General features: G+C 38.8%; 1 protein-coding gene across 1 annotated transcript in view; it reads right to left on the bottom strand.

Moving 5' to 3' along the window:
• LOC140365659 (plexin-A2-like) overlaps positions 1-22,016 on the bottom strand; it is a 72,836-nt gene that overhangs the window by 38,822 nt on the left and 11,998 nt on the right. The window contains exons 3-6 of the mRNA XM_072452209.1: positions 16,934-17,068; positions 7,055-7,155; positions 1,788-1,911; positions 376-529 (exon numbers count right to left, since the gene is read on the bottom strand). Of these exons, the coding sequence (XP_072308310.1) occupies positions 376-529; positions 1,788-1,911; positions 7,055-7,155; positions 16,934-17,068 (514 nt within the window). The remainder of the gene's footprint in view (positions 1-375; positions 530-1,787; positions 1,912-7,054; positions 7,156-16,933; positions 17,069-22,016) is intronic.

Raw genomic sequence — 22,016 nt, 5'->3', positions numbered from 1 at the left:
ATAATTGACTAAGCAAATAGCTGCTAACTAAAGGGGCCATGTGAAAGTCAAGGCTGCCCCTGCTATGATTGAACACACATTTAACAGATATTTAATAGATATTGATAGAATTGCAAACATTCCAAAAACATTCCTATTTGTAAATGTTATTACCAGTAAGGATCGCTATGGCCCATTACAAACAAATACATGAACAAAACTGGCTATTTTCAGGTAACTCTTCCCAAAAGGCAGAGTTTATGCAGCTCAGAGTAGCATAAAACCTCTCAGACCATGTCCACAGAGTGAGAAAGTCAAAACGTCTCGATTTTTAAAACAGTTTCCAGAAAACTACAATTGAATCTTTTTCTATGATGGAACACTCAGTGACCTCACCTTGTCCCTCAGGTATGTGCGGTGCATCCTTCCCTGCAGGAGACAGACACATCACCCTGTTCCCGTTCACATGTCCTTCCACCTTGGCCTGGTGCCCGAAGGAGCAGGTGATCCCAGCGGAAAGGTCAGGCACATTGTTCACCTCCAGCAGGAGCTTCAAGAAACAAAAGACATGCTCTGAAATCAGGGCTTTGTCATTTCATTCCTTCATATAGTACGTAAAGGTACACTATAGGTGCTTTTCCACTGTCACTGGTGCCCAGACTGGCTCTCCAGGTCCAGGAGTCTGCAGCAGGAGCAACTCATGTCATCCAAACATAACAAATATTTTCTTTAAAAATATATAAAGATAATAAATTATATCTGAAATATACTTTTTTGAATCATCTGCTGATCTCAGCAAGTCACAAAATTATAGTAAATTCCAAGTTCGTGGCGCTGTGAGAAATGGCTAAACCTAGAGTGGTGTTAATTCCCACCACTTAATAGCACCACTAGCTTTATTTTGCCAAGTTTGTCGGCTCAACATATAAGTCGTTTATCATCAGCATTTGGAGAGAACACCAAAGACTAATTATTTAATGTTTACATATCTGCCTTTTTTTTTAGTCTATGTCTCACTTATCCCATTATCTCACTGTGGTGTGTTGCTTTTAATTAGCCAAAGCGAACCTGGAGCCTGTTGGAGGTCATATGTCGTGTGGGCCGCTTCGGACCCCTCAAGAATATGAGTCACTTTAAAGAAAATTAAATGAAAAGCTTTGATATGTTGTAGGAATCATTTGGCTTGGAGGAACAAGACTTTTAAAGGTATTTACAAATAAGACATTATCATGATCAAGAAATAAATCAAAGCACCAAAGCAATAATTTCAACCCCTTTGGTTGAAACCTTTATTAAGGCATATAAACCAGAACTTTCAAGGGGAATACTATCTAATGTATATAAATGCATTAATGACCTGGACAACCAGTCTACTATTATATTAAAATGAAATGGGAAAAAGAGGGTAATTTTGTTTTGATGGCTGAGGAGTGGTAAAATGGAGCACCACAAAGTTGAATATTTGGAAGGATTCTGTTATAACACCATATCAAAGTGCTCATTATCCACAGGGAGGGGCAGAATTGTATTCAATTACAGGTATTTTTATGCTAAACAAATACCTTAAAAACACAACAATAACATCTCCATAGAGACAAGCAGGTGGTGGAACCTATTAAAAAGTACTTACAAATGATATACATAGGATCTTTAATGTTCATCTGTTGACATCTCTTCATCATTGACAAGTTACCATTCTAATCGCTACATGCACATCCTCCACATGTTTCTGTTCGGCGCTTCTCGCTGTGATACCTCGTAAACCTGTGACAGGCTAGTGATTGGTGCAAGAGTAAAAGTAGACTCACTGGAACGCTGTGTGCTGATACCGCAATGCTGTCGGGATGAGAGATGACCTTCACACAGCGGTCAATGTCGGCGGTGAAGCGGTACATCTCATCAGACCTCGGACAGCGATCCTTCCTCGAGCACCTGTGGGAAAATACCCCAGACACGGTTACACTGAGACGCCCATTGAGAAGAAAAATGACCCTAGAAAATGGCTCTGCAAGAACATTTGGCTTGTTTGTTCGGTTCATTCATTTAATTTGGTGCATGCGATTGTGTCATCATAGCACTGCAGAAACCCATAAACTATATTTTAGGATGCAAAAGAAGGCTTTTTAAAGGCAACTTATTTAGTTGAGGCTGATCACTGAAGGAATGCATTTTCAAGTCATCTTTGATCAATAAAAACACTTGAATACAGTAATTGCATGAATCCAAGATGGATAATTTTACCGTGGAAGATCTCCAGGCACAAGTAGTGAAACGGCAGGTTTTAATCATGTCTATTGTTACATATCAAAGTGAAAAATTGTCCATTAGTGTTTCTTAATGAAAACTTTCAGACTTGTCTTTGCAGAATGTACCTGAAGTTGCTATTTGAATTGTCAACAGTATAGCACTTTTTTAGTTGTTCATAAAGGCAGTTGAAGATTTAAAACCCCACAATATAAAGTGGCCATCTGCATTTATAGATGACAATTAATAGGAACGCGACAGACCCTATGTACTTCCTCATTAAAACATAGTGGGGTCATTATCACTCTGCTCATGTTTCTCAAATGTTTCCACTCTCAATCTTTGATGCCAGGCCCAATTATTCATTTAACATTTTACTGTTCTTTTCAGCAGAGCCAATTACACTGAGTGCCACGGAGGAATAATCTCACTCCTACAGCCCACGTGGAGCGGTGAATGAGTTGGTTTTTAGTGTGACCGTACTATAATCTTGTCTGGGTGATATGAAAATGAAAGTACTTCTAAGAATATGGGGAGGAAGGATCCTTAACTTTTTTTTTGGGATGTTATCTCAAAATTCAAAGTAATACAGCATAAGCCATGGAAGAGAAGCTAGCAGCATCTTTTAGGCTCATATTTTAAACAAGTAAAATTAATTAACGGGAGTCCATGTGATATTATTAAATGTGTAGATGTTAATCCATTCGTAAGGTTCCAAGGTTGCTCTTGAAATACCAGAATATACAACAGCTGTCATAGCAGTCTATGGTTATCCATGGGTTTCTAAATGATGAAACATAAGCCATAGCAATAAAAAACAAAATATCTTGTCCTTCGAATTGGGCCATATTGACAAAAATGAATATCTCAATATATATTAGTGGCTACAAGAAGAAAGTGATAGACTGTTTACAAAGGCTGGAAAAAGAGGAAATGATAGACCGGCCTCTGTATTACAGACTGTATCCTGGTGAAGCCATGCCTTGCATTTATGGCCTCCCAAAAATACACAAAAAGGAGGTTCCACTCAGACCCATAGTGTGCAGCACAGATTCCATCACTTACAATGTGGCCAAGCATTTAACAACTATATTGGCTCCGCTTGTGGAGAATTCGGAACATCATGTGGAAAACTCGCAAAACTTTGTGGATAAAGTGAAACATCTCCAACTGGACCCAGATGACCTCATGGTTTCATGGGCTCTGAGTCCCCCGGCTCCGGCCCCGCCCCCCGGCTCCGGCCCCGCCCCCCGGCTCCGGCCCCGCCCCCCGGCCGGCGCCGTACCGCGTTTCCACAAAGGAGGAACTCATGAAACTGCGGAGAACTGTCGTCTTACCCGGAGATCGTCACGTTATCCCGTCGCAATACTGACCTAACCTAATACTGATGTGCAATTCTGTCGTATGTGCAATTACTGTGAAATTCATGTGCAATCTATGTGCTGTCGTGACACATATTCATGTGCAATTACTGTCGTGATCACATGCAATGGTATTTATGTATTTATTTATTTATTTGTCTATGGGAGTTTTTATTTATTTATAGGAGATCTTCTACTGAAAGTGTTTTTCAAACTTCCTATAAGTGATCTGTTCTTCTGTATCTACCTCTGTATCTAGATACCTGCGTTGCACCAATGAAATTTCCCCATGTGGGACAATAAAGGAATATGTTATCTTATCTTATCTTATATGATGTTGTGTCCCTGAAAACATGTCCGAAATGCCCTCTCAGCCTGTGGTTACCCCGCTTGGGCTCTCAACAGAGTGAAGAGAACCAAGAAGCAGGACAAAAGGGAAACTGAACAGAGAAGGAAGGGTGTTTCTATCCCTTATGTCTCTGGCCTGTCGGAAAAACTGCAGAGAATTTTTAGACAACACGAAGTCCCTGTTTATTTTAAACCAGGAAACACTTTAAGACAAAAACTGGTTCACCCTAAGGACAAGTTGCCGACTCAAAAACAGAGCAATGTAGTTTATTCGATCCAATGCAGTGAAGAAAGTTGTAAAGAACGTTACATAGGTGAGACGAAACAGCCTCTACACAAGAGGCTTTATCAGCACAGAAGAAATACAAGTTCAGGACCTCAGAGTGCCGTGCATCTCCATCTTGAAGCCTCTAATCACTCGTTTGAAGACGGTGAGGTGAAGGTTTTAAGCAGGGAGAAAAGATGGTTTGAAAGAGGAGTTAAGGAAGCTATTTTTGTTAAAAAAGAAAGACCTTCTTTAAACAGAAATGGAGGGCTAAGGTTCAATCTTCCTGTAGTCTACAATGGGATCCTGAACCCCTGGAGAGGTAGAGGACCAGTACCAGGACATTTAGATGTTAATCAGGTACTCAGGGTGGGTGAGCCAGGGTCTTACAAAGACAAAGGGGAGACTAATAGCCCATTAAAGGGTTGAATAGGCTCGGTAGATACAAAGAGGGTAAGTTTCTGTTGAAACAAACAACTCTTTCCTCTTCAGGAAGGCTCCTCCCAATGGGCTGGACTTACCACAGAATAGTATAAATATCGGAGTTCTCAACCTAAATTCTTTTATTGACAATGACTCTTGGATGAGAGTCGAAACGTCTATTTTTTTTTCTAACTGAGTCCAGATGACTACAACTGAAGCTTTTTTTACAATATATTAGTAATATTAGAGAATCCTGATAACAATATTCAGACAAGATAATGTCAATTCAACAGAAATGTGTCAAAACATAACTTTAAACACATTAGTTGAGGTTTAATTATCAGACAAGTGGGAAATACATCAAATTGACCTCAAAAAGTGTGAAAATTTCACCTTATACCCTTTTTTAAATTTAAATCTTCAATAAGCTCTTTTTGTATAAGTTTCCCCTATGAACAATATACTTAAAAACAACATTCACAACATAATCTAAAATGTGATATACTGTCCACCGTCATCTACATGTCCATCTACATATTCTGATTAATAGGGTTGATACATATATAATAAGAACAAAAAACATTGCAAAGAGACAATACAACATCAATATAAAAAGGAAAGCTATTGCAGGTGTAACTATCAATAGGCTTTGCTAAACTAAAACAGTCTGGCGGTACTGTTGGTATCAGTGCTTTTGTTTGATTCTAAAATGAATATAAATCTCAAAGCAATTGTTATGCCTTGAAAATCCAGACAGTATTTTGCACTCCTCTTGTCTACCAAATTGTGTGCAGCTCGGAGCTAATACACTGTTGAAGAGTACTGAGGGGGTGGCACCTCCAGAGAGGACTCAAAGAGCAGTGAGTCTCGGCTGTAATTACAACACAATATAAAAGCAAAATGGGGACGCGCTGACAGCTGTTGCCTGCTCCGAGCCAGCGCAGTACAGGCAGTCACCTTCTGACCGCGCGTCAGCTCAAGTGTGCCTTTCATCCAGCCTGTCTTTCAGCGCCTTTTATTTGGGCTCTTTTATGGGTGTGTTTTGTCTGATGAAGCACATTGTACCCCTTCCTATTTTAAATAAGCAGCTCACCAAACCTGCAGCCAAAATGGTCTCAAATCAGGCTGAGATGAGAAAGTTTAGGTTTTAAAACACAAACTCACCACTAGAATAGAAAACATTTGTATTGTTTTATGATTGGTTTAGTTGGTTTGGACAGTGGATGTTATCAACAAAACAATCATATCTTTTACAAATGGCTGTAAAGAAAACGGCAGTGTTATAAATGTGCTTCTTTCTTTGTGATTTCTGGCACAGCACTGCAGTTTGGATATGAGAGTGGCAGAGGAGGTGAAGGAGGAAAAAGCCCAGTACTACACAGACGGGAGCAGGGCCGTGCAGCTAAAGTGAACTGCCACAGGCTCACCTATCACTGCTGACATTTGCGACAGAAAAGCAGTGGACAAAGTGTTCTGATGCTGTGACACTGGCATTTTCAGTAAAGTGGCTGGGTACAAAAGTTTGGGCTTGGACTACTAACACCCCACTCCTGCATTCAGAGAAGGATGGACATTGTTCATCTTGTGGAAGAAAATGTACAAGAATGTAGACAGTAAGTAGACAGAAAATAAAGTAGTTGTATATGTCTTTGCAGTTTTATTGTATATTTTTGTGTTGTCTGATGATTGTTAAGGGTTTTAAATGTTGAAAAATTCAGTGGGTTGATGTATTATGAGTCACCTTGGGTTACTTGAGGCAATAGTATCTATTTGGTGATAAGTGTGGCTAATCACACTCAGAAAGAGAGTAGAAGAGACTAAAACACGACATTATTGTTCTCCTTAGCATCGACTTAAACCACAAAGATCACGATGGAGATATTACGAGCAAAAATTCAGGCGTCGCACCGCTAAATCCCTCAGCTCAGGTCAACTTCGAACCCAGCAGCGTGCTCAGAAACACAGGCGTTTAATCTCCTATATCCCCTTTACTCAATTTCGAGGGTTTTATGCAAGCTAACCTGGGGGTCACATAATTAAGACAGAGGAGATAAGCTAGTTCATGCATCGTGTCCAAAATGTTCCCCCTGATATATTGGATTCCAGTGGTCCTGCTGAGAACACTAAATTAATCCCTTTCTCCCTCCATTAACTTTACGAACCCTTGGCTCACTCACACACAATAGAAATCACATAGTGGCTTGTCAAAAATAGCACTAAAGCTAACTGAGGTCGCGCTGTCCCCGAACCACTTCCTGGTTTCACGAATGCCCCACCAGCTGTTCTTAATGGTAGTTGGACAATAAGCCTACACAGTATTAACAACTCATATGACCACTTTCCCACGTCTATTTTAAGTACGCTGAGGCAGATGTGGGGATAGCGTGGCGGTAAAGTCGCGTCGTAATCCCTGATATGTTGCGTGTAGACTCACATGTTGTAGAGGACACACCAGCCACAGTGGGGGTCCCCGGAGCTCAGGCACTCGGAGCATGTGCCGTACTGTTCACAGGCCTCCACGGGAACCTGGGCCAACTGCAACAAAGAAACACACGCACATACATTTTGATAATTCAGTTTGAGATTTCTGCTGTAAAAACAAAAGTGTTCACTCACTGACCCGATGGCTATTTACTTATTTATAAGATTTTTTTGTTTTGTTCATAAGAGTTCTATTAAGAGTGTGTGTTTTTGAAACTTCCTATAATCTGTCCTTTCCTCCTGTTCTACTGCATTGTAACAACGGAATTTCCCCTTGTGTGGATATTAAAGGATTATCTTATCTTATCTTATTTATGTGTAATTGATCATGCTATTTCATCCTTAGGGTTGGGCTATGTGAAAGTAAATATTTATTAGACAATGCATTGGACATTTTCTAAAATGTGCTTACGATGATCCATAAAAGTGCCCAAATATCCCTTTACTCACACTCACAACACACATACTTATTTGTTAAAATCACACTCTAAGTTGTGTAAATAAAAAGTTCTTAGAAACGAGGGGACTGAACTTTTAATGTGCACTAGATTATGCATGCGTACAGGTGTTGGCATAAGGAGCACTTTGCACACACACTTAATTGCACAGCACTTATCATGCTAATGTGTAGAAGGCTTTAGGACCACTTCTGTGTAACTTTCAATGTTCAGATAAGAACGGCAACAGATGGGTTATGGAGGGCTTCAAATTAAGTGGGCAAGGACAACCAAAACAGTCTCATAAAACACTATTTCAACAACACTTTTGCAACGCTGACCATTTTACATTTAATCAAACCATCTTTTGAAGTGTTTGGTTGAACTGATCAGAATATCACAAACTTCAGTTCAGTAAAATCTTTGGTGAAAAGTAAAAGTTTTTTTTTTAAATGTAACATGACTCCACATAACATTTATCACAATTTTCAAAACTCATCTTCAAAACTAAAATTAGCACGAAGAATATGTTTATTGTTCAATCATCACCACAATACAGTTTATGAAAACATGATTAAATATTTGTATTTAAATAATATGAGACTTGTTGAAGTATTAAAGCATTTTAATTTATGGAGTAATTAAAGGTGTACTCTGTAAGTTTTCTCGTGGAGTGACTCATACCCACGTGTCTCATGAAAATGGTATTGCTTTGCCCGGAATGTTCCACAGTCTTAAAACTGATATATATTGCATTTATTTAATAGAGGCACTTTTATTGCCACAAAAATACTTGGTTTGGAGGTGTCACTTGCTTATTTCAGTAGAAGTTCCAGGAAGAAAAGAAGGTTTCGGACATTACCAAAAACATAGTGCCAAAAATAGTGAGAGACAAAACGACTATAGTGCCATTTAATGACTAATATTGTTGCTGACCCTTGTCCAAGTGCATTACTTTCTGTGTAACTGGGTAGACAATCCTGTCTCAAGAGGCAGGCATGTGAGATAATAGATACTGTGTACATTTAATGTAATAACTTCTATCTTAGTGTATGTTTTTAATCAGAAACAGATCTTAGAGTGAGTTCTACTTTTGTCCCCTGTATTATGAAAGTCAGGTGGTCCATAAGCTCTCCATTAGCGTAGGGAGAGCTGCTGCTGTCAGGCACCCTCCCCTGCATACAAAACCAGGTTTGAAAGCGTCAGCCTCACAGTCTGGGCTATTCTACAGTATATGTTATTATTCAGCCTGCTGGACATATGATGCAAGCAATTTCCTGATGTAAGCAATCACAAATGAAGAGTGGATTATGGATTGGAGTGTCCGTACTCTTGATGGCATAAGTGGGGACCCTCTCAGGTATGTGTTAGAAAAATGGATTACCAGCTGCTCCCTGGAAAATAACTTTCTCTCCTTTTTTCCTGCCGTTCAGAGCATTTGGTGCATTCCATTAGTGAAATGATTTTGTAGAGCAGGGGGCGGATGGCAACGACTCTGTATCTGACTCAGTTGGAATAATCCATTGAATTGCGGTGGACCAGTGTTCCTCTAAACTAACAGAGCTGGTGGTGCTGCAGAGTGACCTTTACAAGGGAGAGCTATAGATCTTCAGATTCGTTGCTGCTCGGACATCACAGTTGATTTGTTAAGCAGAGAAGACTTGAGCAGGAAAGGCCCGGGCGGAATCCGAATAGGAACAAGGCGTGTGTCGGTAGAGCTTATCTTTACAGCAGCAAGAACTTTTTTAATATTATCAAGGAAACCACTGTGAATGCTTCGTAACACTCATGCATAACACAGACTTTTAAACCATTTTGGACCACAGATTGGTATGAAAAGCAAAAGCATATGGTACAGTAAATATGAAAATTTTTAATCAATTTATAAACAACTAACTAACCTGGTTAAATGAGGTAATTTGAACTTGAAATGTTCAGAACAAGAGACTTTAAAATGGAGGAGGAGATCCATGGAAAACAACGCATAAAAGGGTAGGCATTTTGCGCATTGGATCGGGGGATGGGCAGCATTACTAAAACATGCCCAAATCATTGAATTTACACTGGTTTTGCCTTGATGTAGACTTGCTTTTTCTACATCAGGTGTAGTTCCTTCCTTCAGTCCTAGTTCAGCCCCAATTTTGATGTGGTCTGTGTGAATGAACGCGCCCAATCAGACCTAAGCCATTTGGATTTTGGAAGCATTTCTGGCCATGGTTGTCCCAGGGCAAGATTCTTCCACATTATTGTATCATGTCCACTGCTTGGCTTGTTTAGTCGCTGCATTAAGCTTTCATCTCCATGTTCAATGTAGCATGGTTCCCTCATAAATCATTCAAGACCAGTCGCACTATTTAGTATTTCTAATCAAGCTTTTGTTTGTCTGTTCCTTGTTGCTCTGAGATACTTTCTGCCAAAGAAGGCGATTACTTTCTACAGAAGAACTTATTTAAAACAAACACAGACAGCCAATGAAAATCCTTTGCTCCAGAGAGTCCAAATCTCAGCCTGGCAGAATGCTGTAGTTTGTTTTTTCAGCACCACAAGAAAGTGCATCCATTTTTCCAAGCTTTAGGAATTAAAATAATTTCACAACATCTGGAATGGCCTTATTCAAATGCGCTTCATCAACAATTGCTGTTTCATCTGGGATTTGGAAATACTGACAGATATCTACAAGCTTTAGGACCTTTTACTTCTACTTAATAAATCACATGACTATTTGCTCCTCGTCTGCAAATCTACGGGGTCATATACAGCAGCTTAGTTTTATGACCAAGACAGGAAATAGAGGATTTTATTGCCTTGTCTGTACAGGCTATTTCCATTTTAATTAAAGACTGAATTGCATTGTAAATCATGAAGATTGAATAAGTCAATCCAGTGCTAATTTTGTGACTTCTTTGCAGAATTTTCTATTTGAAGGGAGTTTCCAGAAAGCCACTGTGAAGGAGTTTGAGATGAAGCTGCAACTACAATATTTAAAGAAAATTGTTCATTGCAGGATTACGGTTTCACAAACTTGACAAAGTTTCAAATCAATTGTACACAGGAATCCACCCTAAACCAGAATTGCACTAACTTTAGGGATACAATAAATCTAAGAGGATATTATAGCTGAATAATAAAAAATAAAAAAAAGAATTCCACTTTTTCATACACGCAGTGCAATTGCTAATAATTTATTATTTCATTTCATTTATGTTTTAATTTCTTTTCAGTGCAGAAATCCTTTGCATTTCAGAACATGTTTGTAGCGATCTAAAATACAGAGCTAGTAAGATTTAAACATAAAAAAACAGAATATGTTGTTGTTTACAGGGGAAATTCTACTCAATCCTACAAAAAAATTACTTGAGTGGAATTTGGACATTTGCTTTGTCACAATTCAAATCACGATTTAGATGTGGTTGTAATAAATTAACCAATGTTATTAATCACACAAGTAGCTTATGGTTGCATAATATATCATTCAAGTGTATCTATGTTGCAATATTGGCAAAGCAATAATCGAAATCGCAGCTAAACTAAATATATGGAAATAACACCGAGGTTCTCAGTCTAATAGAAATGTATTGTTTTTTTGGGCAGATTTTTACTCTTGATTTTACTTATTTCCTCTCAATTAGCTTTGATTTATTCACAGTTTTGTCTGTTAAGTTTGTATTTTGACACTGGTTGACTTCTAAATTAAAGGCGCATACATTTTTGATGTAATATAACTGAAATTATTGGGTCAAAGAGTCTATTAAAATACGGCAAAAACATCATTATCGCAGCCATAGCCATAGCTGATATTGTAGTTGAAATTCACACTTATAATGCTTGGAATAAAAGCCAACCATACTTACTACTACTATCATTACTACTTCTATTGCACATGCTACTGTTTTTTTCCTTTCATATTACATTATGTCTGCCTGTCACGATAATTATTATATCAACTCATTGTTCAATAAATAAAAGCTGGAGCAGTACTTTTGCTGGCTCAGTATTTATGGTGTGTACATTTGCTTAATAATTCATCTGCAGTTTGAGTTGTAGAGGGTCAAATATATCACTTTTATGACTCATTACAGATATAAACTAAGTACTAAAATATTTCATTTCAAAGGTATCACACATTTAGAGACAGGAATTCTTTAGCTTTAGAATTTTTGTGTCACTGTCATAATTTAGATTCAATATTTCCGTTTATCATAACATTTTGATGTGGCAAGATATCGCACTGCAAAATGCGTTACCGTGACGGACCTATCTGCCAGCACATGCTAACATACCCTCAGGTGCAGCTCAGACTAACAGATGGGGATCTTTTAAGGGTTCATCTTTGTATTTCAGGCATTCAAACAAACTCCTAAATCCGTGTAAAAGTACTTTCATAGATGACTCCAGACTGGACTTATACACACAGAACAAATAATACACAACAATTCAGTACGCAAATCAGCCCATCTATTTTCAATTGCAGTTTCTGGCAGCCTCTCCTCTCCTGTACACACAAACGCTGTCTGCTGTGCCCACCAATGGAGGGCAGACAGATAGACAGAGGTGGGGAGGAACAAAGAAGTGGATGGATGGGATTTGGAGTGATGATTTTGCATTCTGTAGAGTGCCACTCAGAGAGATTGCCCTGGAAATACCCTGAAGCAGTTCTCCCACACCCTGCTTTAAATGTAGTCTCCGAAAAGCAGACGCATAATTGTAGCTTGTTTTGTGTTTTGGGTGCTCGAGAATGCTTTTCACACATTTTGGAAGCTAAAGAGGTTGATGGGCATTAAGTAGTAGTGGCTTCCAAACAAACGTGTACAAAAATGGTATAAGACTGGTGGAGTGTGTGGAAACAAAGAAACTCAAACTCAAACCTGCTATTTTGGGTTTGAGACTCACTTGAGCATCAGAATTCTCCCTGTGCCGAGCTTCCTCCATTATTTCCTGCCTCTCCTCCAATGTAAAAGATTGAAAGAAAACCGAAAGCCTAACCAATGCATACATCTGGGTTATGGTTGAAATGGAAATAAATCAGAGTTTGTCCAGGGCCGTAATAAACCTGGGTTAGTCAGGAACAGACACAGGACTAAACAAAGGCTAAGCAGGACTCATCAAGGTAACAATCAAAACTAGGAATAAACCTGGGCTAATTTACTTCACAATATCTACTGCAAATTAGGGCTGTAGAAATACTTGGTAATCTCTCATTTGATCATGTACTTTATCTGACCTGGCTGCACTCAAAAGACTACAACATGGTCATTTCTGTTTTACATGAAAGTACTGTAGGTTTTAAAGTTGGTCATCTCTTAAAAGCATTTTCCTCTGAGGGAAAAGGTCAAGCAACATCATGTTCCTCACCAGATGTTAAAAGCCAAATCTTTGTTCATATTTAATGGCACTATCCAAGCGGTCTCCATTTCAGGGGCACTTTTCTTGTACACAGTGGGGGCCCCAATGAATCGCACGTCCTCCTGTTTACTTCTTTTAAGTATATCGCTTGTGTTTGGAATTCATTATGTTTTACCCCACACGTGTAAATGTCTAAAAGTTCTTTTTTCCTGCATGTGAAGCTTAGCAGGTGAAGGTTAAACATCCTGGTACCACTGAATTATTTAAAACATCTACCTGGGTCTGAAATGGTGTATTTATTCAAGAAGGTTGATTAAACTCATGATTCTTTCTCAAATCTTCAGCTAATTCACTCCATACCTTCTTTCTGCTGCTGTTCCATATAAATGGAAATAAAATGATTAGTAGTCAACAATCACACATTTTGGTTGACTAAGACTAAACACCTAAACGCCCACAGCCCTACTGCAAATAAAGAACGATCCTCTGAATTCTGCTTTCTTCATCATCATGATGAACCAGACGTGTGTTTCCCTCGGCAGGAGACACAGAGGCTCATTGTTATTCCACAAGGGTCGGTCGATCTCTGCCGAATCTGTCTGCACCCCACTCCTCATTCCACATCATTCCTGTATTGTCTGGCTCCCAGGAATCAAAAAATCTCTCATCTAAAGGATGGACTGGAAATGTGGCAAATCTGCACGTGAAGTGCTCCTCCCAGAGGATTTCTCCTGCACACGGGAAAAGTGAAGAGAGGGAAGGAGACAGGACGAGGAAGCTGCTCTGGGCTACAAAGATCCTCTATCACTGAGAGAAAAACCCAAGGCCAGAAACTAGTTTGGATATGTCTTATTTTTGTTGTCACATACAGATGGTGTTGTATCCTTGAACGAGGTGAAAGCTGCTTGTTGAACCACTAGTTCTCATCAATATGTGATGCCCTGTCGCTCCCGGTCTGTCACATGTATAAGAACTGCAATGATAAAGATGACCACAAATGCAATGTCTATAGAACACAATAAAACAACATAAAAGTCATAACAATGGTCCTGTTGAAGGTGCTGACAACACCACGATTATTCAGTTCATCAATAATTGGGATTATTTATAATTATTTCACAATGTAATTTCAAGAACTAAAAAAAGTAATAATTTTAAAAGCAAAATTATGTATTTTAATAAAAATGTATGCGTATACAATGAATCTAACTGTAAAGTCCTTTTTTATCAGGCTGTTTTTGCCATAAACGTGAATAAATCCTGATGCTTTTTTCTCAAAATAATCGTAACATTATTAAGTTTTATATTGTGACATCTCTAATATACATTAGGTAATACAGCTAAATCTTGCATCTGTACATAAGTCAGATTTCCACATCAGGACAAAACTGGACTTAAACCCGGACCAAATCATGGTAAACATTTTCCATAATCCATGTCATAAAAAGTGCTTGATTTGTTAAATTGCAACGGTGAGGTGGATTAATGCAACGTGAGTCACATGTTAGTGCAGGAAACCAAAGCACCCAAATGAAACCATGACAGACATGTGGGGATCAATAAAACCACTCCAACCAGACATTTCTAAAAATTCTAAGAATAAACTATAAAAATAAGGTCATAAGGCCAAGATAATGATCTATGATGTTGTTTGCTTACTGGTGCATTTGCCATTGCATTCAGATTAGGCATCTGCCACCTAGATGTGGGCAATATTGTGAATGTTGCTGAAGATAAGCAATATCTGAATATCAAGTATGGCATTTATGTTAAAAATGCCAGAAAATAAGATGATTGGGTGGAAAAAGTAAGTGCTATTGTAAACATCCAAATAAGTTACAAAAGTGCTTCTAAATGTAGTCTGTTATATATATATATATATATATATATATATATATATATATATATATATATATATATATATATATATATATATATATATATATATATATATATATATATATATATATATATATTTAAATTATAGTCTTGTTTAGTGTAGATGTGTAAAGGTTTTCATACTGTGTGATGCAAATGTTACACTTTGGCCCAGGTCACCCTTGAAAAAGAGATCCTGATCTGAATGGCTTCTTAACTGAGAAGGGTTAGAAAATAAAAAATAATAATAATAAAAAGCAGGGTATAAGGCGATGTGTCTGTACTGTTGAGATATTAACACATTTCTTGTTGGATTGACATCTTTGAATAGCGTTATTACTCCAAAAAGATCGAGATATGGCATTCTTTTTTGACCTAAGATCCTTAAATAGAATGTTTGTTCTGTGAGGCATGAGGATTAACCATGGATGTTCTGCCCAATTGTGGACAACATTGTCTCTCATTCCATGTAACCCTCATTTTGTTTGGGCGCAGACATCAATTTATCGTCCTCTTTGATTACATTGCCCCTTGAGTCTCACAAAAACTTTCACCCTGTTTTCCAAGCGTTCAAAAGAACCACTCAGAAAAAAGTCACTGCACTGCAATTGTTCCAGTGGCCCTTCGCCTCTTCATCCTGTGCCTCTGCTTCAATGCATTCCAGCAGTCGAAAAGACAAGTGAGAGCAGCTATAGGGAGCGTTTTTTTTTTTTTGGCTACACTAAAACCTAATCCCATTTCACAGAGCGATGAAACTGTGCCAAAATAATCACTTGATGGGAGTTGAAAGTGATTACCAGTGTTCAGTCTTATCTCCAATGAGAGCAGAGAATACGCTCCAACAAAACAATGACAACAACAGCAGCAGAAGCAGCAGTTGTAGCAGCCCTTGTGTGATGCTGGGCCAAGAGACATGCAGACTGGGCTGGGGTAAGAGGGGGGAGTCAAACTGGAAAAGCCACTAATGCTTCTACTCAAAGCCAAAGTGAGTATGTCGCACACAAAAGATGGCCATGGTCGATTCGCATGGATAAGTAATTAGAACAGTGGTCCATCCTCCCGTGTGTGGCCTGAATATTCTAAAAACACTACGCTGGAAGCTGCGTGCAATGTTTAGGATTTATTTTTCATTCAGCCCAAAGAATAATGTACAGTTATGTTTTAGTAATCCCAAACAGCAGCTTTAACTAATCATATCAGACAATTACACTAATTTTGTTAAATGTGATCATAGGTGTAGAAAATGTGTTTGATTGATTGTTTTAAAGCTCACTAAAGATGGGGTTTGTTTAAGATGAGTACTGTCCTGATAAAAGGTGTTTTTAACTGTGTAATGCATTATACAAAAGCCATAGATCCCAATTGAAAAAAATACAAACTAATTTAGTTTAGATATAAAGTGGGACAGCCTGTAGCCAACTTTAACGTTTAATTTCAACGTTTTATATATTGTCAGTGGAGCTGCAACTAACTATCAGTTTGGTAATCGATACATCAACTAGTTGTTTTGATCACAAAAATTCCAGTGAATAAGAGATTTTTAATAAATATAATCATCTTCAGCATCTTCATTATGCAAAATAAGCTGTTCATCAGAAACACTATTATTTCATATTTTGTGTGTCATAAAGCCTCTTGGCACATGGCATGTTCTAGAATCTGTGTATACTTCACAAAACAATTCATCGATTAGTACATTTACTTGCTTCAGCCCGTGCGTCTACGAGCAGCTCGTAGACGCACGGCGTAGACTTTTTAACACCAAAGCAATGGAAGGAGTACTTTTACGGACTACGACAGAGTCTGAGGACAAAGCACTGGAAGTCAAGGCACTGGAAGAAGAACTTTTAGGACTACGACAAAGTCTAAGGAATAAAGTCTGGCGGTAATGCAACACTCGGATGTCAACCGCCATAAAACAACAACAACAACAACAACAATTGTAAACCATTTCTCCAATGTGGGACAAATAAAGGTTCTCTTACTTTATTTTATCTGGCACCATAGAACAATTCCATCTTCAATCCAATAATTGAGCATTATGTGACCAACGATGAGTTGACGATTTCATTTGAACAACATGCATCCCATACACATGTCTTCTTGCTGAAATATTGTACTTGTGCTGATGAAACAGTTGTGTAGGCGGCGCAGTGTTAGGCTGCTCTCCTCACCTGATTGTTGGACATGACATAAAGAGAGCTCCGGTCCAATGAAAAAACCATGTCCCGCAGGATGGGGCTGCTCTCCTTCATCACAGTCACTGTCTCATACAGGACGCCCTGCTCCTGAAGACCGTCCACGCGGATCTGCACACACGTGGGAAGAAATACACTCAATACAAGCGTAGAGCAAAGGTGTGGTGAGATCAAAGTATAATCGAGAGGGAACATAGATGAGCTCTCGTGATGGTGTATGTTTTAATGTTATATGAGATTAACAAATACAATAATAAGGTGCAATATGTGGCCTTTCTGGTTGGGCTCCATGGACATGTTATTGCTTTGCCTGGAATAACCCGCAGTATGACAATAAACTTATATCATTTGCATTTGTTAAATTACAAGAGAAATTTAGAGCTAAAAACACCTTGGCAAACAGGCAATCTTACTGTGCTTCTCCACAGATCTGACCTGTAACTTTTGCTTGTACCCATGGCGATAGATAAGTTTGATACTGTGAAACATTCCAGACAAAGTAATAACATCTCCATTTGTTGCATAGAGCGCTTTTAAAAACAATACTGATTAAATGAATAGGTTTGTCGGCACATTGAGGCACAGCTGTGTAATAAAATGCGTATAGATGTGCAGTAATGTGGTCTTTGAATTTCATTAGGTTTTTAGAGGGTTATGTTTTACTACTTACTGACTACTGTATATTTCTCACGTAACAGAAAACCGTCAGGGAATGTAGTGTTAGTCTTTCCTCAGTCCATTTGGCAGTTACAGCTATGACCTAGATCTGCCCTCAAGCCGTGACATATTTTATTTTTTTCAACAATGTCTGGTGAGTTCAGCTGCGTTTGACAGTGCACTGACTTCAGGCCACAGCCTCCCGAAATCCATAAAGTCATATAAATACAGCGCAGGTCCATGATTATTGTATATACATCTTCAATGGAACTGCTTGCTTTTGTAGTGTTGTACTGATGCTTGTGTGGGCAGATGCTTCAAACTATAGCATATGAAAATGTGTGAAATGTTGAATAAGTGTGTGAAATGTTGAATGTTATTATGTTGCCAACAACTAATACAATACAATATACATGACCTTGAGTTCTTACTAAAGCAAATTAAATTGTAACCAAGTAGCACAACAGTTTGACCTTTGTACTTATTGTCTAAACAAGGAGTGAAAAGGGTCAGAGCAAGCGACAATATACTAACAGCACGAGTGGCAGCGTGGTTAGCCTTGAGGGTATACTCCAAATTCATCGCAGTGCAAAACAGGCTACAGATGAAATGACCAACATCAAGGACAAAAGCATTTCCTTTCACCCAAATCGACCTCTGTCTGTATCTGGAATAGGGATTTCAAGATTTGGTTCAGGAACAAACAAGTTATAATCGTGACATTTTGTAGCATATTGGCTCTTGGCCTCAAATCACTTACATAGGCCGATGTGTTGCTCTGACTGACCAATAGCCTAAAGGAAGGACATTTAACTGTATTTAACACAGCTCTCTAATGGGTTTTCTAGTGAAATAGGGATGTGGATAAATTTGTTGCAATTTCAAATCATAACATTTGGTTTCAAAATCAGACCTAATTATCAGCAGAGTCAATCTACTATGGATTACTGTGGTTTCTAGACAATCAGAAGGCCTATCAGCATCGACCATGAAAAAAAAAAAAAAATTCATTCATATTCTACCGCTTGTTCCCTTTTCAGGGTCGCGAGTGACTTTGGGCCTTAGGCGGGGTACACCCTAGACAGTGGCCAACTTGTCGCACATAGACATTACAGACAACCATTCACTCTCACATTCGTTCACTAGGGCCAATTTAGAGTTGCCAATTTTGCCTAACACATGCATGTCTTTGGACGGTGGGAGGAAGCCGCAGAACCCGGAGAGAACCCAAAAAAATGTACATCCCTAACCTTGAATGAAAAACATTTCACTGAACGTTTGGAAACGACTTGCCCTGCGATTGGCGCTGGATTGATGTGGATTGCCTCATATATTGACGGCACAGTATCTTGACACATGAAACGTTGTCATTAAAGTGAAATGAACTGAAAACCTGAATAAAGTATGATGTAGAAAAAGGCTTATTTGCTATGCAGAGCCAGGTTGAATCTTGAATTGCGGAAGATTGGATCATTAGCGGTGTCATGCAATTAAAGCTGAATAATCTTAGACATAATTACTAAAGTCAGAGCAGAATATTAACAATGTTTATGAGTATTCTGGTCTGGTATACATGGCCAGCCTTGCCTACCTAATTAAACCAGACTATTCAATTTGAGGCACATTAAAAAGTAATTGCTTTATTGACCCTTTATGGGAGAAGTTAGACTGGTATTGTTTAGCCAGCTGTGATATCCATCAGTCAGAGGTTTACATATACTATCTTACAAAAAAAAAAACACCACTACCACCACAACCACCGACAACAACAACAACAACAACAACAACAACAACAACCACAGCTATTTTCCATGTGGTGCCAGGCTGAAAAACGTCGAGATCATTAGCAGTGTGGTGCAATTAAAGCTGTATAATAATCTTGGTCATAATTAGGCAAATCCATGCAGAATAATAAGAACGTGTATGAATATGCTGGTTCTGAGTACTCAGCCAACAACCAAATCAAATCCGACTGAGAGAGTTTTGAACGCATGCCAGGCCAGCGTGCGCTCATGGTGGCAGGTCCACAGCACTCCCTCAACGGGGACAGTGAATCAATACAAACTGATTACATGATTGGATCCCCTGGGCACCCAAACTTCATCAATCAATCACGCCTCCACCTTCCAGGCAGCTGCGCCTCTCCAATCACCAGTCCAGCCAGCCAAAAGGGAGGGAAACATGTGGGTGTGTTTGTGTGTACAAGGAAAAGGGTGCTCTTTAGGAGACAAAACATCACAGCTTGCTAATGAGCAGATTTTTAAAGATTTGCCTTTGGAAATTTGAATGGGCTAAATGTAAACTCAGCAGTCGATTATAACGATTCTGAATACTTTGGGTTTTCACGTTTACAGTAATTAGTGGAACCAACATTTGAAAACCACTGTAATTGACAATAGATTTCCAAGTGAACAGCTTTTGTATGTCTTGTCACAACAGACAGATTTACTTAACCACTGCCTCCTCCATATCAAATCTCATTCCACCGTTTGAATGCAAAGCCATTTTACAGTACATTTTTCCCACACTCTACATTTCATAAATAGAACTAATGTAAGCCAGAGATAGTAAGCATTTCTCTGTGTGAAAACCATGTCAAAAAGCCACAAAATAATCTAGCGAAAGGCAGATTAATGAGGTTGGCTTTCACTGGGCACCGCAGGGTCAAGTCAGGGCCAAGAGAAGACGGCGCGTTACTGGTCCGCGATGGCCCGTGTCTTCTGTGGGATTGCATCTGGGTTTTATCATTTAAAACAAGGCTGACCGGACAAAAGTCTGCTGGGACCTCGACAGGTTTTCAATCTCATCTTAAGCCTCACAGCCCAGTAATGAGAGTAAGTCGGGTTTAATTGGTTTTATAATGAGGCAGCTCCTAGTGACACAAAAATCTAGGCATGCGCTCGGAAAGGCACTTAGCTACAACTTTATTTTTTATGTATTTGTGTGCTTTCTAGATGCGCTATACTCCACTCTCACCACCAAAACAAATTGTGCTCTGAGATGGTCCAGAATAAACGTATGGTCTTCTAGTTTAGGGGTGAAGACTCTGACCACTCCCCAATCAGTTATTTGACGAGTGGGACAAAACAATCTGTGTGTGACTTAGTGTCGAGGATCTTGATTGCAGGAGAATAAAATTACTCAAACATGGATAGATCACTCTAAATAAATGATAGTGTAAACAACAACGGTTAAAAGTCAAATTAAGATAATATGTCACCTTTAAGTTGTCATTAATGTTGTGTGTTATTATGACTTGAGAAATAATATTCATCTCCTTTCCCAGCATGCCTCAGCTAACAAGGATATATTTAACCATGAATAATATTTAAGCCAATGACAGCAGCATCCTCCTTGCTGGTGCAATTATTTAGTAAAACCTGCTGAGGAAATAAACAACCAAGCTTAATATGGATTTCCACAAACAGATATGCAACGTAAGCTCACAAGGTCTTAACTAAAACAAAATCCTTTTCTCAGGGTTTCAGTTTGCATCCTGCACTACATTTTCATCCATCAAGAGCCAAGTAAAACACAAATGTCAAGCTGTATGTTTGTATATGTACAATTTTAAAGTTGCAAGGCTCTGCACGGGCAAAAAACAGATTTTGCCATGTGGAATAATTCAGAAACTCCCAAGCTAAGGAATTTTCCATCGTAAATGGAAGACGTTGCTATGCATAAGACCGTTATATTTATGTGGCAACAGCAATCTAGCCCGAAATATCAAATCCGCATGTGGGTGGCCAGTCTGTGCCGGCTAAATTCTAACCTAAACATATGGAAGAAGACCCAGGAGGCAAGGCACGCTCTCTTCAACCAACCACTCCCAATCTGCCACTTCAGCAGATGTCTCTGATGACCGGACTGCCAGACGTACTCAAATGAGAAGGTTAGACCAACAACATGCCCTCTCGTGAAGCAGAGGCTCGTTATTGAAACCAAACTTTGTAAAATGATTCCACCTAAAGCTGAGGTACCTGATTTTCAAACCGCATAAGGGGAAATAGGTATTTAAATCAATCAAACTTGTAGCTCACACAAACCCTTTGAATTACGTATATTCTTTTTCAGGGGAGTGCACAACTTTAGAGCCCAAGCGCAGCCAATTAGAGTGCAGCATTCTGCTCTTACTTCCTGGTTGACAAAATATAAAATACTTTATTACTAGCTGCTGCCAGCGTGCAGTGGTCTCATTTTGTCACAAAGTGATGCTTTTAAAAAATTCACTCATTTACAATGAAAAGTCAGGTACCCCAGCTCAGATTTGAACAGACCTTTTGGGTTTTTTCAGGCTTAAGTTTGGATAAAGATTTTTTTCTAAATGTGTGTTGTACTGCAGTCTACACAGTGAACTATCACTGTGAAGTATGAAAAGTATGAAATGAATAAACTCTTCTGT

This window comes from Eucyclogobius newberryi, unplaced genomic scaffold, assembly GCF_026437365.1.
Source record: "Eucyclogobius newberryi isolate DKJ021-1_F unplaced genomic scaffold, fEucNew1.0.hap1 SCAF_19, whole genome shotgun sequence".
NCBI classification, from domain to species: Eukaryota; Metazoa; Chordata; class Actinopteri; order Gobiiformes; family Gobiidae; genus Eucyclogobius; species Eucyclogobius newberryi.
This window is presented reverse-complemented; position numbering and strand designations above follow the sequence as displayed.